Below are 17940 nucleotides of genomic sequence, written 5' to 3' on the forward strand. Positions count from 1 at the left end.
GGAAATTGTCTCTGTCTTTCCCCTTGAATCTGGCGCACGGTCACGAGTTACCGTTGCCAAAAGAAAGAGACAGCGAGCGGCCCTGACACGGGGACGCGGCGAAGGTACGCCTCTCGACGCGCCGGGGAGTTTCGAAAGTCAGACACGCCATTCTTTAGGCGATGGCGGTATTATCAATATCGGCAGTGCTAGACCAAGTCACTAGCTGCCTCACCACTGGTGGCATATGTTTCCCGTAAATTTCCATTTCCTACGAAAACAAATTAGCACAAAACAAGACGGATACAAGAGAGGAAGAGAGGGCTAAACGCTTCTTTACCCAACAAGAAGGTTTACTTTTAGTACCTTTCCATTTCGTAATCAGGATGCACAGCCAATCTTTACGAAACTGAACACCAGTCCTGATTCGAACAGGCAGTCATCATAGGAGAGGAGCGACCTTGAGCTGCTGTTTCTGCAATGGAGGAATAGCGATCTCGACCTAGATGGACCAGTTTCAGCACTTCTTTGCAGAAAAGCAGCAGCTGTTAGTCCTGGGCATACTATGTGCACCAAGGTGTGCCACGTGTTTAAAGGAAGCCAATCATTTTTTTTATTCAGGTGCTTGAGGTGAAGAGCTCTATGCTCATAGTAATATCATGTTGGCGGACATCATGAAAAAACCTAGGGGTGTTAACTGGTGGGTTAGCTGACGAATTTGTGGTAATTAACTTTTTAAATATTAGATTGAGGTACCCGACTTATACATTCGTAGCCGGCCGTTAGCAATTGCCATATAAACCTTTGAATTTGAAAAAGCGGTTTCCTTCGACTATCTTGTTCGAAAAAGATTGCTTTTTTTTTTTTCGCGAAAAAAAGGCGCAGTCTCGAAAAAGTCGCTGTTTAAAAGCAATTTCTCAGCACCGCAGATCACTTGCAGCGCCATACCTCTCTGTCCTACCGGCGTTGTGGTGCCTGTCGCTGCTCGCTGCTCCAGCCCACACAGAACAGAGATCGACGGCGCTGCCATTGATTGACGGCTTTGGGGAGCTGCTTTTATATCGCAGGTGTCTATAACCAGCGTTTCTTTATCTCGGAATATTTTAATTTCTTTGATTCATAGCACCAGGGGAAATCGCGTTTCGAAATGCTAAAAGCTGATATGCTGATTGAATTCAGAGGTGTTTAGTACGTTGTTATTAGCAATCAAGCGCCTAGCTATATATTTCGAAACTTTCTTCTCAGAAATTAGTCCATTAGCTGCTTAGTTAATATTACCTATTTTAGATTCTTATATCCTGCGACACTGCTAATCTGGACCTGCAGGATCCGTCTTCAAACTTCAAAAAAAAAAACCTTTTTTTTAATTAGTGATCGACTTCTCTGGAACGGCTGTTCCTGGTATTCAGGACTCGTTGTATGACTAAATAGCCTTAACCATTACTTACCAGGTTCTTCTCGTTTTGCTTGTAGCTTACAATGTGCTTGTCAGCCGAGCTGTATGACATATTTCGTTTTTCTTTCTTTTTTCAATTTGTATGGCGACAATGTCATATACCAAATGTCCCAGCTAAACTTAACCAAACATTTTAATTTAGACTGAATTCTCTAGCGCAGTGAAACTATCTATGACTGTTGCGAGTCGCCTGACCTAGTCTGGGGGTGTGTTTTACTTCCTTTTAACACTAAAAAATGAGGGACCACGGAATACGGCTGTAATTGGTGTAGATGCAGGAGATATGGGTTATTGCACAAACAGTTTATACGGCAGCTCTAGATCAGACGCCGTGGTTGTGGTAGACGCTAAGGTATGATTGAAACCCCAGCTAGAGTACAACATTTCTTACTTTTTTTGCGTGCTAAGCTGCTGTTTTCTCTGATACCGAGATGAAACGAGAGGTTCGCTGAATAAAACTGGGGAAAAGTGTTCAAACAGCATGCCATTTCCTTCGATGACAGGCCCCTCAATTGCTATAACGCAGTTTATACAATCATTTTACGTTTTTCTACCCCTGTAATGAGTTGCTGGAGAAAGTGTGCGGTGAAGTGCAACATTAAAGGGAACAATCGGTTTGTGCAAAAATGAAAATCACAGACGATCAATGAGATTCATGCGGCACATAATCAAAATGGTTAATTTTTACTGCATGCAACCTGATGATGTCATAGCTTATGTAAAAAAAAATCGCACTTTAATGTAAAAAAGATCGCACATTAATGCTTTAATTCTGAATAATTTATAGTACGATGGTGATTTTTATTTAGGTATCCGAAACCACGTGGGGTGCTCTGCAGTCGTTGACATTTTTTTCCGTTGATGTTTTCGAGGTCGATGGGATCATCATAGCCTTGTGGTCAGAGAAGTGGACACTCTCGTGCACCCTCCCACAAGCATAGTCGTAATTTTGTGAGGCAGCTGGGAAGCTTTAAACGGAGCCGCAAAAGTTCCATGTCTGATTTCTGTACCATCTTCCCATAACAAATGCGTTCCCCAAGTTCTCAGCTCCTTCCAACTTGACCACGTCATCTGGTCTCGTGATGTCACACAACCCGCCATCCGATCACGTGACCGGCAACATCTATGAGGGATAGAGAAATGAGCGCCGGTGAGCCATTTCACGTCCGACCTATCAGTGGCCGACCATGCGACATGTTATGAGAATGCTGCTAATTTTTGGATGTTGTATTGCTTCAGATGGGAAGAGGTACAAGAGCTCTGACGTCTGTCATCTGCCAGCTGCCACCTGTCAGAGACATTCTCGCGATTTGCCGAAGGCTTCAGACGTTTTGACGTAAATGCCCGTGCAGTTTTCAACGACATGGTGTTACTGATGCCGTCCCATGAAAACCTGCTAGAGAAATGCTGGGGATCTTTCAAGGCTGCAAGACTTCAAGCGGTGGACGCCTCTTGCACCCCACGCTATAATCGCCAAAGCCTCAAAGTTGACAGCCACAGATATATATTTTTAATGGGGATACTAACACTTTCGCGCTAAAACGAATTCCGATTTTAGTGTCAACAGAAATTGAAAAACAATGTCCTTTAGCGACAAGGCCAAAATGTCTTAGAAAATTAATAGTGTCTTTTTCGCTCATAATTTACACGAACAGTCGTTCGTCCAAATTATGAGCGAAAAAGACACTCGTTACAAAGGATATAGGAGGAACTTTTACACCGTCAAGGTACTTTTTTTGCCAAAAGTAACCAGGCTGTACGGTTTGTTCCTTAGTTATTTCATCATGTTGTGGAGCACTTAATCTACCAATGAAGCTCTAAATCCTTGTATATAAAAAGAACGATTGTCCACACCCCTTGAGATTTCTTATCTTTATGGCAGCCATAACGGCTTCCCAGTACAAACGAAAAGCGCATCATGCAGCGTGGTTACTTTTGACGAGAAAGGCACCTCACAGGCTTGTGCGAGTGTTTGGTTTGTGGGGTTTAACGTCCCAAAGCGACTCTGGCTATGAGAGACGCCGTAGTGGAGGACTCCGGTAATTTCGACCACCTGGGGTTCTTTAACGTGCACTGACATCGCACAGCACACGGGCGCCTTGCTGTTCGCCTCCATCGAAAAGCTGCCGCCGAGGCCGGGATTCGATCCCGCGTCCTTGGGAACAGTAGTCGAGCGCCGTAACCACTGCGCCACCCCGGCGGGGTGTTTGTGCGAGTGTGTAGACTGTTTAATTCAAAGGCGAAGTGATAAAGTAAGATTTCATGTAGCAGTGCTTAATGTTGTGCGCCGATCGCAACACGTGACATCATATGATGCACGAGCTTCGACTAAGCAGAGTCATAGTACTTCTTTGTTTTCTTTTGTAGCAAAGAAACTGGGAAAATGCGACAAAGTTTCACGAGAAAATTCGAATTTCATAATTTTATTGACAATGAGAAAACCGATGACATAGCTACACTCGAAGGCAAAAGGTCTGTTTTAAGTCCCGCTGTATTGTTCTCATTATCCACACCTCTCATTGTTTACAAGCTGCTTTACACCTTGTGCGTGTGTGTTTTTTCGTCTTTTATGCTTCATATTCGAGGCTGCTGGCACGTGCACTTATCCTTTTGTTAGTGTGGCGATAAATGAATAGATAAATTCCGCATGTTTCCAGGCCTTGGCGGACATTTGCTACGATGTTCGAGATTGTCGCAGATGTTGTAGGCGACTTATGTGGAATACACTTCGAAGGCTCCTAGCACCCTGTTGCTAGTGCCGCCGCAGAGTCGCCTCACTTACTGCCACAGCTTATCCCAGTTGACAACTCGGAGTCTCACTTTAGCCTTGAGTCTGCTGTCGGCACGTGTATCCCTGCTGTCATCCGTGCCAAGTAGCGAAATTCAGACAGGTACATTAGCTGCTTTGATCATGAAGCCATTGTGCAAGGGGCGTTGCCAGCCTGAAGCTGGGAAGGTAATTTCTGTGCTCGAGTGATTAGTTTTCTTTCCAAGGGCTGTCAATTTCTATCGCTCGTGTCTTTCTTTCTTCACTTTTCGTTTTGTATCGCTGCTGTTGTACTCTTGGCTGTCTTCGACAGTTTTAGCTTCGCTTTGTGTGACGATGATGCTATCAGAGTGCAAATCATAGAAAGCCCTTGTCTTGTCTATCGTACCTCATATATGCTTAAAAACCACCAGTGTGTTAGAAAACACCTCTGTGTTTCGCTAGCCTCTGCAACTTCTCACCGTCGGTATGTCAAATGAAAAAGAAGCATATGTCCTTCGTTCGTGAAGACGCCGGCTGTCATGTCAGTGCGCGATGGTATTTTGCAACCTCCGGATGTTTTTCTTTGGTCATTGTCTTCAAAAACACGTGTTTGTTCTTCTTGTGCGTCTTTGATCTATGCTTGACATATCAACTAAATTACTACCTTATAGTCATGTTGAAGATCTACACTCCCCATCTGCCGTGTTACCGAACGCCATGTGACAATTAACTCTCTGCTTAGTTCGTTGGCCAGATGCCGATGCGAAAAAAATTACATCTACGCCTAAGATAATCGAACGCCAGACAATGTGGTTTTCAGATTGTTGCCTCGTTGAGCTAAGGCAAAATTGCAGGCAACAGGCAGGCGCAAGGGGTACGAAGCATAATTACTTGCCTACTAAGCTTACACAGCGAGAATAATAAATGCATAACCAAATATAACCATTAAAGTCTTCAAAATAAACACCCTGTGACCCAATAGCCATGTCATTTACTCGATAAAAAAGGCGCGCTTCTCTGATGCTCATTACTAAAAGCGTTGGCGCTAGTCATAGAACATAAAACGTCATCATTCCTGGCTGGTAAAAAGAATCAGTGGTTCGAAAATGCATGTTGACTATTTGTACGTAAGCCATACTGTAACTTTCCTGAATAACTGCAATCCCGGTCAAAACGGCTTCCTCTCCATTCCGGCAACAGCGGCCATAATTTGGGCGACGTTCACCAGAGCATTTGGTGCATCAAGCACAGTGAATTTCCGTGCCTTCTGTCCTTGAATTTCTGTCCATGTATTCTGTCTTTCAATGTATTCATGACCGTTTTCCATCGCTAACTTATAAACAACTTCGTCACGTTATGTGCCAGGCTTATTTACGTGCCGCGCACCAAAAATGGGTCACGTTTTTATGGTCTACATATCTCACTACACACATAGCGCACCTTTTCGCTTTCCGGTAAAGAGAAAAGGAGATCAGCACAAGGCCTTTCAATGGCTTTTCTAATCTATGTATGCGTCGGTTTTATAAAGGACAACAGGCCTCGTTTGAGTTTGCAGTGCTTTTCTGTGCTCTGTTCTTTTTTATTCATAACTTTCTAATTATCTGCCATTGAGACATACTGTGGTGTTACTAGCCTTATTTGACTTTTCTCTGCGTGTTCGTATTTGACGCAAAAAAGTCTGAACATAAACGTGAGGAATACCTGCCCTCGCAGATATATTACATGCATTCATCAAGCCAAATAAATAAATAAAAAAGATATGCGTCCAAGAGGTAATGAAACGCGCGAGCCAGCTGGAAAACAAGCACGTGCATCAAAGGCTACGCCTCGTTGTCTGTGACTAAATATGCGCAGGAAATAGCCTTCTGCAACCGTGCGCCATCCAAACTAAAACTGTCGAGCAACTCGTAGACACAGAAGTTCCCCGGTTAACCTCTTAACGGTCTATGGTCCCGTTTTGAGTGACAAGCAGACAACAGTTTCATATACCACCAACCGCTTTCCGTTTCTCTTTGAGTGTGGTCAGGTCTACTGCAAAGATATCAAAAAGTTATTGCCCTTTTGTTGGTTAGCGCTAATTAAGGAATTGAACTTCAGAGTTTTTTCTATCATACCTTTTTCGGCTAAGGGTTCAATTGCATAGACTGTAAATAACTCGCATTGTCGCCAAGGAGTGGCAGCAACGTCTGATGTAGCACAGTCGTGACTCTGACAACCAAAGTGTAGAGTGCAGGATGTGAACATCAGACTTGAGGAAAGTCCCTTTATTTTCAAAAAACCATTCTCTGCTGAACTCGTAATACGATGTAAGATATTACAGCCCTCGGAGAGAGCGAGTGCGCCGTACTACTGCAGCGCTCATTAATAACCAATCCAGTCCTGTAAAACTAAACATAATGAAAAAATTCTAAAGGGCACTTTTGACCACTAAAGTGCGATGAGGCAAAAGCCATAATAGCGTGGTGGATCGTTGCCCTCCACTACGGCACCTCTATCTCCCTCTCTTCTTTCACTCCCACCTGCCTCCCTTCCTTCGAATAGGAGAAAAGAGAAGCTTCATTAACGGGATGCTTGTTCCGGCGACTTTGCGATATGCCCGATATAGTCCTCTGTCCGTGCAAACCAGCTTGACCGAAAAGTGTATTGCCAAACACTACCCCGTGCAGAGAGGGCCCGCACCACCGACTAGAAAAAAAAATGAAATAAGTTTAATAAGGTGGAGTAGGGCCCTTCAACCTGCCTTCATTGTTAAATGCTTTTCCCTGCGATCAGCTAAGCAACCTGCACCAAACAGTTTTTTCACCCACCGCCAAGTACCCATATTTACACTATAGCGAATCCTACCTACCTGCCCACCTAGTTTTCTGCGCCCCCTGCTGCTCTCACCTTCCCTTGGAATCCAATTGGTTACTCGTCTCCCGTCGGTTACTGTAGGTTATCCTCTTTTCGCACTACATGTCCTGTCCATGCCCATTTCTTCTTCATGATTTCCACTAGAATGTCATTAACTCGAGTTATTTCTCTGACCCAATCTGCACGCTTCCTATCTCTTAACGTTATCCCTGCCATTTTCTGTTTCATAGCCCTCTGTGTTGTCCTCAACTTTATAGAACAATTTTCGTTAGCCTTCATGTTTCAGCCCCATAGGCTGATGGGCTTTTTACCGGGTTATAATGTTTTGATCTCTAAAATATTTTAAAATAAAGACGCTATGATGGCAAGCGTGCTGCCTGCACTGAGGGTGCTAAATAGCCGCGGTTACTACCATTTATAATCTGAATTTATTTAGTTACGTATTTCAATAATTCACTACATGCTCGGTGTTACGATTGCTTTTTGTGACTGTATTTATTCTAAGATAATCTCATTGGGAGAACTTCATTGAATGAAATATGTCTTAAGATATTCATAGCTAGTTTCTCTGGTTTCCCCTAGCCTGTGTAAAAACCAGAAGTAGGCTGGAAACTCATGTTCAGAGTGAAGAACAGAATAACAGTGAAACTTATGGATGTATATCTCAAGCCTGGTTGCACTTTGGAAAGTTCTATAATCAGCCGGAAATGAATATTATTTTCGGGCTTACAATTTTGAGGAGTGGTGTCAAATGAATACTTAGATAGTTAAATAACAAATGCGGGCAAAGTATTCACCTAACCCCAACCACTATCACGCCAACTTGTGTCCAGAGTCTTCTATGAAGAGTGATTGGAGGAAGAATACACATGAACGTTTGCGTAGTTTTTAAACTACATTTTAAGAGATATACCAAGTATCACTCTGTATATTACGCTCCACCAAAATCCGATGCAAGTAGATTAAGTGCAAACTTTTCTGTCATTGTGATTGCATTTATGATAAAATGGAGTCATATATAATCTTATCTCTGTGATTTTATTCGTCCAATGTAAAAACTTATCTGATCATTTTAAGAACAAAGTACCCGAGCCCCATTTCTGTAATCGGTCAGTAATACGGAAGGTTCAGGATACAAGCATATTTTATAGAAATATGCCACTTTTAACCCGTGCTTTTATTTTCTTTCCATGCAGACTTTTTATAAACAGTTTATCCAAATGTTTAATTTCGGGCTTATACTGACTGCGTCATTCGAAGAGCTAATACAGATTTCACTGTTCGCTGACCACAGATATTGTTTTGGAATTTCCTAGCATTAAGGATGGTTTCATTTTCAAGGAAGGGCATGTCTAGTCCCACATTCAGACTGTTTGCATCATAACCAATAGCTAGAATACCCTGTGCTCTAGCAGTCGATAAACTCCTAATGCACACTTGGTGAGTTATCAATTTTGGCCGAAGCATACGGCATTCGACCCATAGAAGGAAGAAGGAATTGTTTTAAACGTTTTTAGAGATCCGCAGAACCTGCACTGGAGAAATATGTAAGCATAAGAGTTGCTGTGTTGTCCGCGAGATGTGTGAGCGGGATTCCAAGTGGCAGATACTGGTCCTTTCCTCTCATGTAAACCACCTAACTGGCTGTAATTCAAATCCAATGAATCAAATCACCCTTATTTTCAACATTTGACAATGTTGAGGGTCTCCGAGGCAAAACGCTGTAGGGACAGCTTGACGAGGACAGGAAGCCGATGGCAGGCAGCAGTGACAGCAGTTAAATAATAAAAAAAAAGCATGGGATATCTACTGCTATTCCAAGAAAAATGTCACGCTTCTTCATAATTTTACAAAAATAAAAGGTGAAGTCAAAGTATAGAAAGTTATCAAGACGTTATACAAAAGACTAGCGTTTCTATGCAAACGATATGTTATAACAAAAGTGACTATTTCACACATGAAATACACAAAATTAACTTTAGAATCTCTATTACACGTTGTACCATTTTACGCCAGAGACAGCAAACACAGATTACTCTATTAACAATTAACGCAAAAATTTGCATGTCATCATAGTGTTAGTAAAATTGGATAAATTTAAATTATTTAGTAACACTGGCATTACTAGGCTTAATGAAAGGTAATTTGTGCGGTGGTGTGGAACCACCCATTTTTTATGGGCACGTGTTTTTTAATTACTACAGCGTAACGTCGCACTTGAGAGTGTCATTAGGAATTCCTTATACTTTTCATTAGTGAAATGAATTTGGTAGAGGAGACGGTAATTATAAGAGACAGGATATCGATTATATGATGCTTACGAAATAGCTAAGCTGAAGGATGTAAATTAAGGTACGTTGTTTATGCAAAATACGGCTTTTTTTTTTCTAGGTGTAAAAGTGTACTGACATTTAAACACAACCAGAATTTGATGAATCCTGCGCACTCAACTAGAGCATTGATTAGAGCCCGTCTAAGACTTTCTGCGTCATTCAACACCACGTCAAAAGCCGGTTGTCTTGCTGTCAGTCGAGCGGTTGTGGATGTAGCTCTGCACACACGCAGAAACAAACTGAACTGCTTGCAGGCTTCATCTGTGTGGTACAGCCGTTTGCGGTCTAGTAGTTTTTACATGGAACAATGCTTATCGTCTAGTTAGTCGGTGCCTTTTAAGTTGTTTTTCTAAGGTAATTTTCTGTTCTTATTAAGGGAAACCGGTTTTAGAATCTTTCCGGTATCCACGTGTTTCAACTTCACGCCAACGTAATCTTTGTTACTTCCTATTACGTATGCAAGCATTCTTATCGCGCCTGCACTCTGAATTCAAAATCTGTAGCCTCGGTCGTCTGCACGACTCGGTCACTATACCGTGAAACTTCTCGTCAGATTCCGCACACCTCTGCTTCTGGACATTAATTCTCCTCTTGCATTTCGGAACGCTTCCGCACCGGCAAGAAAATACTTGAATAACGCTTTTGAATGCTTGAATAACGCTTACTGATTGGTTTCCGATTGAGAAAAGAGTCAGGCAAGACTGCATACTGTCGCCCTGCCTATTTAACCTATATGCAGAGTGCATCATGAGGAAGGCCGGTCTGGACGAGTCTTCAGCTGGAGTGAAGATTGCTGGAAAACGTATCAACAACCTTAGATATGCGGATGATACCACTAATGGCAGAAAGTGAAGTGGAACTCAAGAGACTTCTGATGCGCATACAATAAGAGAGTGAGAACTTTGGGCTTAAACTGAACATTAAAAAGACAAAGATCATGGCGTCTTGCCCTATCAAGTCCTGGAGCATCAATGGACAAGAAGTGGAAGCTGTGACAAATTTTCTCTTCTTGGGCTTCAAGATTACCTCGGAAGGAGACTGCAGCCATGAAATTAGGAGACGCCTGCTTCTGGGAAAGAGAGCAATGGTTAGCCTTGAGCGCCTAGTAAAGAGCAGAGACATCAGTCTGCCAACCAAGATCCGTATAACTCGTGCTATGGTCTTTCCAGTTGTGATGTATGGATGCGAGAGTTGGACTGTGAAAAAGGCTGACCGCCGAAGAATTGACGCGTTTGAATTGTGGTGCTGGCGAAGACTCTTGAGAGTTCCTTGGACTGCCAGAAGATCATATCAGTCGATATTGTCGACCATAAACTGTGGCTGCTCATTGGAGGGTCAAATTCTAAAATTAAAGCTCAGCTACTTTGGTCATCTGATGAGAAGAGAGGAGTCGCTGGAGAAAGATTTGATGTTGGGAAAGGTTGAGGGTCGCCGAAGAAGGGGTAGGCAGCGAACGCGATGGTTAGATGGCATCCTCGAGGCAATGCAGATGAAGTTATGTGTTGTTAGGAAGATAGTGAGAGACCGGAAAGCGTGGCGTGACATGGTCCATAGGGTCACGAAGAGTCGGACACGACTGAACAACTGTACTGACTTTGAATGCACTTTCGATTTCTTCACTTGCTGTTACGCTGCTAGCCTATCTCGATCCGCTTCGCAAATTGTCGTCAACATCCCCCTGGCAACGTTGCACTAAAGGCCTTAATAAGGGCTAGTTCGCCTATAAAACCATAAGGTACCCGATAAATACTTTGTCAAGATGTGGTAAAGCAAGGCTCGCGAGACAAAATGTAACTAAACGAGTGTTAAATGTTTCTTCTGCATGCACACCTGTGCCGAGACACGCTAAGCCGCCGCTTCATTTACTGTCAAGCTCGCGCTAATTTCGAGGATTTTTTTCACATTCAGGAAAAGCGCACTGAACGTCTGTTGCACTGTGGTCGTTATCTAAACTATCCTGCTGCCGTTTAGCATGTACGCCTAATTACGGCAGAACGAATCTGGCAATCTTTTAAAGAGGTCGGTTATTTCTCTCAAGAAGTTTCTTCACGTTCACGACATATGTGATTGCCAAAGAGAATTAGTACATATGCGGAAAGGTAGTAACAAAGTTACATGCCCGCTCAATTGCTGGGACACGGTCCAAGGCCAGTCACAAGCATTGCCTCAATAACTTGTACTTCTCCGTTTCGCAAATCACAAGCATTAATGGACGATTGTGGCCGTACCGGTTTTTGTTCATGTGCTCGAAGAATAAAAACTTTATGAAGGCGGAACCCTCTTCTTTATTTATTTTATCACGGCACGTGCTGACCTTAAAAGCATGCGTGTTCCTACTCAAAATGTTTTATATTCACAGAAGAAAAAGTGAAGTCGATTTTGAAACCAGATTGTTAAGCAACGGACAACAACGTGGCATTTTCGCCTTAACTTTAGTTTCTGAATGGGAGTGTTGCACGTGATAATGTAGTCGGTTATTTTGGTTGGTTGATTTGGTGTGTGGGGTTTAACATCCCAATGCAACTCAGGCTATGAGAGACGCCGTAGTGGAGGACTCCGGAAATTTCAGCCACCTGGGGTTCTTTAACGTGCACTGACATCGCACAGCACACGGGCGCCTCGCTTTTCGCCTCCATCGAAAAGCTGTCGCCGAGGCCGGGATTCGATCCCGCGTCCTTGAGAACAGTAGTCGTGCGCCGTAACCACTGCGCCAACCTGGCGGGGTAGTCGGTTATTTTAACGTTAGCATTTGCGGCAGAGGTATTGAGGAACAATCAAACAGACTTTTTATAGACACCGTTTTGAATTTAGGATTTTTTTGTTTGTGTAGATTGAACAGTCTGAAGCTCTGGTTGAGTGCGCTGCATAAGCGTCTGCCCTGCTAGCAAAGCTGCACCTGTTCGAAAAACTGCCGTTGGCTCACGTGAGTAAGTTTGGCATGCCCGGAAATCTTCAAATTCATGGCCCTATTCCACTGGATTAGTGTTCTATTATGGCTATGGGAGAAAGTTTGGTTTTGAATGAGTGATATAGGTTTTCGTAGTACTATTTCAAGGACTTCTTGTGCAAACGTGCCTTATACTCCGTAACCGAGGTGTGCCAAAGCATCACCAGATCATTGCTAGTAATATCGCTTTCAAGCTCGTACGGCGGCAAACTGATGTGTACCATGTCTTTTTAACCTGCCTATTTAAATTACCAGACCTATTTATGCCTATTTATGTCGTTCAGTTTGAAAGATGGCTCATATCGAATGTTTACTTAGAGCTAGGGCTCGCTTTCATTAGCGGTTGTATTGCAGAGTTATACCTTGTTAACTTCTACGTATTGATATTAGTGCACAATAATGAACCCCTTTTGGTCGAAATTTTCGGAGCCCTCCACTACGGCCTCTTTCATAGCCTGAGTCGCCTTGGGAAGTCAAACGCCATAAAAAAAAAACTTTACTTATAGATGTTACCTGGGGACGTTATCAAAGAATGTGTGTACTGTATTGCGTTGTTGGCTGTTTGTTTTAGATGTTCTGTTCTGCTTTTGTTACTTCTATTTATTTGTCTCTTTTTTTGTGTGTGTGTTGTTACAGACTGTGTCGTATTTTGCTATCCGTAGATTGGATGTACTTGGCTACCTTTTTGATATGCAAGGTCTCCCTCCAGCAAATGGCCTGCATTTATGCTTCCGATAGTGTTTTGGCAAATTGGCCCCCTCATCGAAAAGTACAGATCATTCATGATCACGAAGTCGGGCATTTAAGTACTGACCTGTCTGTCAAACATACATATTCCCTCATGATAAAGGAATGCAATACACAACTTTTGTTACACAGGGGTTCACCGTACACTGTGACTTTTCCTTATTACTAATTCTCCTGCACAAACTATCCAGTTTACGTGGAGCAGAAAAAAAAAACTTGAACACCTTGACGATTGACTTTAGCCCCACTCGCCTTACAGTAAACCTCCATGACATCCAGAACGGAGGAGACAGAAGCCTCATCCGGGACGACGATGGTTAAGTCATCTGCATAGGCAAAGATGGGGGCTGGCGGAGAACCTGGTGGTAAAGGAAAGCGAGCTATTCGACTATCACGAGAGAGCCTTTGTAAAAGGGATTCAAATGCGAGCACGGGGAGAGCAGGAGATAGAGGACATCCCTGCCGAACTCCACGGCCCACGACGAAAGCCTCTGAGGTACGACTTAACACAGTAACGGCTGAAAACGACCTGAAATATATAACTCTGACCACGCACTGGAAATCAACCTCTTCCTCCAGGACTTGAAATAAATATAGATGGCTAACCACATCGAATGCCTTTTCCCGATCAAAGGAACAGATAATACCCGAAAGGTTTTTATGTTGAGCCCAAATGAAGAGGTCCCCAGAACCGGAAGAGAGCGACACAGAACACAACAAGCCTGATAAGGACAAGCCTGATAATATCTGGTATGAACGAAGTTGAGAGGACAGGCACATAGCTATGAGCTTGTAATCAACGTTCAGGAGCGTGATTGGACGCAAGGCTCCCAATCAGTGTGTCTCGACCCTTTCTTACAGAGGAGAGTGATCAGCCCTTCCCTTTGAGTTCTGAAAGCGTCCCCTCACCCAGGAGCCTGTTCACGAGGGCGTTGAAAGGCTTCACGAGCTGCCCCCAGAGCTTGACATTAAACTCAGTAGTTAGGCCGTCCGAACTTGGGCTGTGATAACATGGATCCAAACCTGCACGCAGCCAGGCGGGAAGCCCGAGCAAAATATGTAGAAAAATACTTAACAACAAAAGCGAACACAGTGTACACAGACGCTGCGCTTTACCCATACAAACAATCAGGACAGATAAATACAAAGCCGTAGCAACAGTGGTAAGCTCGGACCTCAAGGAAATCGCTAGCGCGTCGGCACGGGACTGCACGGTAGCCGAAGAAAAAGAAATGGCTGTTGCTGTAGCGGCTGCGGAGGGCTACCAGTTAAACAAACCCTTGACAATTCTCACAGATTCGAGAGAGGCATGCCGTAACTTCACCAACGGCAGAATAGGCCACAAAGCGCTCCAAATTCTTTTTCGAGCGGGCCTACCTAAAGAACCAATTACACACACCATTTTCTGATACCAAGACACACCGAGAGCCCCGCCGGTGTGGTGCAGTGGTAAGACGCCCGACTACTGTCCGGAGTTACCGGGTTCGATCCCGACCTCGGCGGCTGCGTTTCGATGGAGGCGAAACGAAGTGGCGTCCGTGTGCTGTGCGATGTCAGCGCACGTTAAAGATCCCCAGGTGGTCGAAATTACTCCGTAGCCCTCCACTATGGCTCCCCTTTCTCTCTTTCCACTTTCACTCCCACCTTCCTCCCTTCCCTTACGGCGCGGTTCAGGTGTCCACAGAGCAAGTGTGGCAGATACTGCACCTTTCCCTTCCTGTGAACCAATTATATATATAAGACACAACGAGATTGAGGGTAACCAAAGGGCCGACGAAGTAACTCGCGAGCACACGAATCGAGCGCTTCCCAACGCGGACCCGGATATCTTCATGAGGGTATATCCCGACTTATTCTGATATCCTAAATTATTATAAAGGGACGAGAATAAAATACCCTCCTCCCCACAACGTCTTAAATCAACAGGAAGCATCTACTGGCGGAAACTGCAAACTGGAACTTTTCCTAATTTACACATCTTAAGTAAAACATTCCCGAACCAATACAGGGACGTTTGTACATGGTGCGGTGCTATACCCACCCTATATCACATCACTTGGTTATGCGATAGAAACAGAGCTTTCCACAAACTAGAAAATCCGAGAGCGGAACAGTGGGAGAGTATGCTCTCCAGCGGCAACCCAATCCTCCAAAGAGGACTGGTCCTTCACGCCCAGTGAGCAGAAAAACTCAGTGGTGCCCTGCAATAGGGGCGCCAAAGCTGTGAGACGGAGCCACGCCATCGACGCAAAGATGGAGGAACTCTGTCGGCAATATTTATAAAGTAGAGCAATAAAGTTTATCCTATCCTTCTATGGAATGACGTAAGCGCTGCTTCGAGTTCAATCTCATTTAAAGGTACCCCTGCCAAGTGAACTGGATTGCAGGGAGTTTGGAAAGTAGCTGTTCTTAGAACTGAATCCTGATACAGAGCGGAATAAACTGCCGCGCTGCGTCAAAAACAGCTGTATGGAAAACGTTTTATTAGCCGTAAGAGATTCACATTAGACATTCACATGAGCGGCGACAAATGACCAAAACAGTAATCGCAAATGATTACCAAATGTCCATACTGCCTTATCGGTTACCGAGCACCGTCCACTGGCGTTGAAGCCACGGCGCAAAACGCTCTTCCAAGTGGAAGGTAGCTAAGTAATTTTGGATTATGCACATAAATTTACGCGCTTCTGATAATTTATGCATATCATTGTAACATTGTGTTTCTGCTACCATTCACACTTGTTATACTAGGTAGCATGCTTTACACACTATCACGTGGTTTTCAGAATACACTGGATGTATTAGGTCATGCCGGGTTTTAAACCTCCTATGTGCGCAAGACTCTTTTGCACCAGAGTATTGTTGCACCGAAGATTTATTTATAGGAAGGGAAAAGGCGCGGTAACTTTTTCACTTGTTTTCTGTGGACACCTCAACCGCGCCGTAAGGTAAAGAAGGAAGGTGGGAGTGAAAGTGGAAAGAGAGAGAGAGGAGCCGTAGTGGAGGGCTACGGAGTAATTTCGGCCACCTGGGGATCTTTAACGTGCGCTGACATCGCACAGCACAGCGCACAGCGCCTCCCCTTTATAGCGTCGGCGGGCGCTATAACATCTTACGTAAGCGGTAACAAAACACACAAAAAAAACAAATTCAATTTAAGCTTGGACGCATGTCAAGCAAAACGCTGCAGAAATGTTTCTTCAAATTGCACAAAGAAATTCATGTTTCAGTAACGCAAACATTATCGTTATTTTCTAATTATATATCTCCAAAAGCTGAAGTGACACTCTGCTCCTGCCTGCGTCAAGGATATCAAGAAGACACTCTAAAGGCTCAGCTTGCACTTTTGAAGTGAGCGGGCAAGCTATAACCTCTCTTTATCGGCAACGCCGTGCTCCTTGGTTCGGTCCTATATGACCAGTGGTTTTTTTTTTACTTATGAAAATACGTATACTCCACAGCAGACTTTTGTAGCCGACATTTGTGATACATTTCACAAATACTTTTTCATCCTTCGCTCTGCTTCTATTTGCTCCATTTCCTTCACAATTCATCCTACGGCATAATCTAGAGAGCTTTCAAAGCGCTAAAAAAAAAAAACAACATAGGGTGTCATGTCTGTATGCCGCTTTTTTATATCTTGAGAGACTTTGCATATCTTTAAAGGGCTAAATTGCAGGCATTAGTTTTCGGAGCGTCTGCTGATTCTTACTGCAGCATTATTCTCGTTTCATCTTCTCAAAAAGGTTGTCAGCCAAAGCCTAGGTAACGGCTCAAGGGAAGACAGCTGAACGCAGTCTTTCAAAATTAATGTGAAAGCTGGACTGCACTGCATGGCAATACGACTTTGTGAGAGTCGGCACCAGGTACCGAGTCGGCTCTAGCTCATTTTACTCTCTTTGAATGCATGGAGTCATACAGAGAAATCCTTCCTTACTAGTGGGCACATTGCCAGTTGATATAATCTCCGATGAGGCACAGATAAGCGCTGTTTCCAGAAACTGAAGGAGGAACGTTCATAAAAGTGTTCTCGTGTTCAAAAGATTCTATCGCCTGCACTATGCCCCACGACAGCAGAAGCAGCTGCTGCCCTATAATCCATCGCATACACATATCATGACGAAAGACATACGCAGCTTGTGCTTAGTATCAGCTATCGCTAAGTCGAGTCAAAAAGGAATGCTTTCCAGCTTTCTCAGTCAGCCCTAAAAGGGTTAGTTGACCCTGCTTCACTTGCGCTATTCTGGTTGTGTCTGAGTAATGTATTGGGATGAATGGAGAAAAACGGTACATCATCATCATCAGCCTTATTATACCCACTGCAGGGCGAAGGCCTCTCCCATATTTCTCCAATTAACCCGGTTCTGTGCTACCTGCATCCACTTGACCCCTGCGAACTTCTTAATCTCATCCGCCCACCTAACTTTCTGCCGCCCCCTGCTACGCTTTCCTTCCCTTGGAATCCAGTTTGTTACTCTCAGCGACCATCGGTTATCCTCTCTTTGCACTACATGTCCTGCCCATGTCCATTTCTTCTTCTTAATTTCTACTCGAATGTCGGTAACTTGAGTGAGAAAAACGGTACAATAGAAAAGCAAACGTCTTGAAAGCAACAGCCTACTTATTTGCCCTATATATGCACAAAGTTCCCATAATGCAAAAGGAAAAGGCCAACTACATGGTATTCCTGTATTTTTCCAGCGCCAAGAAAGCTCGCTGGACTATGGATCAGGGTCAATGGTGAAGGAGCAGGACCGAATGGAGGCGAAACGAAGCACGCCGAAGCACCTGAGAAGTATGCCACGATTGTCTGCTACTACATTTCGCTGAATTATCGCTTCGTCTACTTCTGTCAAGTGGGACTCCAATTAAATAC

At 43.9% G+C, this 17940-nt stretch overlaps 1 protein-coding gene across 1 annotated transcript in view; it reads right to left on the reverse strand.

Moving 5' to 3' along the window:
* Positions 1-14184, reverse strand: part of LOC146175975 (uncharacterized) — a 27951-nt gene extending 13767 nt beyond the window's left edge. The window contains exons 1-3 of the mRNA XM_084581231.1: positions 14181-14184; positions 13974-14087; positions 13322-13423 (exon numbers count right to left, since the gene is read on the reverse strand). Coding sequence (XP_084437357.1) covers positions 13322-13423; positions 13974-14087; positions 14181-14184 — 220 coding nt within the window. The remainder of the gene's footprint in view (positions 1-13321; positions 13424-13973; positions 14088-14180) is intronic.
* Positions 14185-17940: the final 3756 nt, after the last annotated feature.

This window comes from Amblyomma maculatum, chromosome 10 (assembly GCF_055883805.1).
Source record: "Amblyomma maculatum isolate TAMU_Amacu chromosome 10, ASM5588380v1, whole genome shotgun sequence".
NCBI lineage: Eukaryota > Metazoa > Arthropoda > Arachnida > Ixodida > Ixodidae > Amblyomma > Amblyomma maculatum.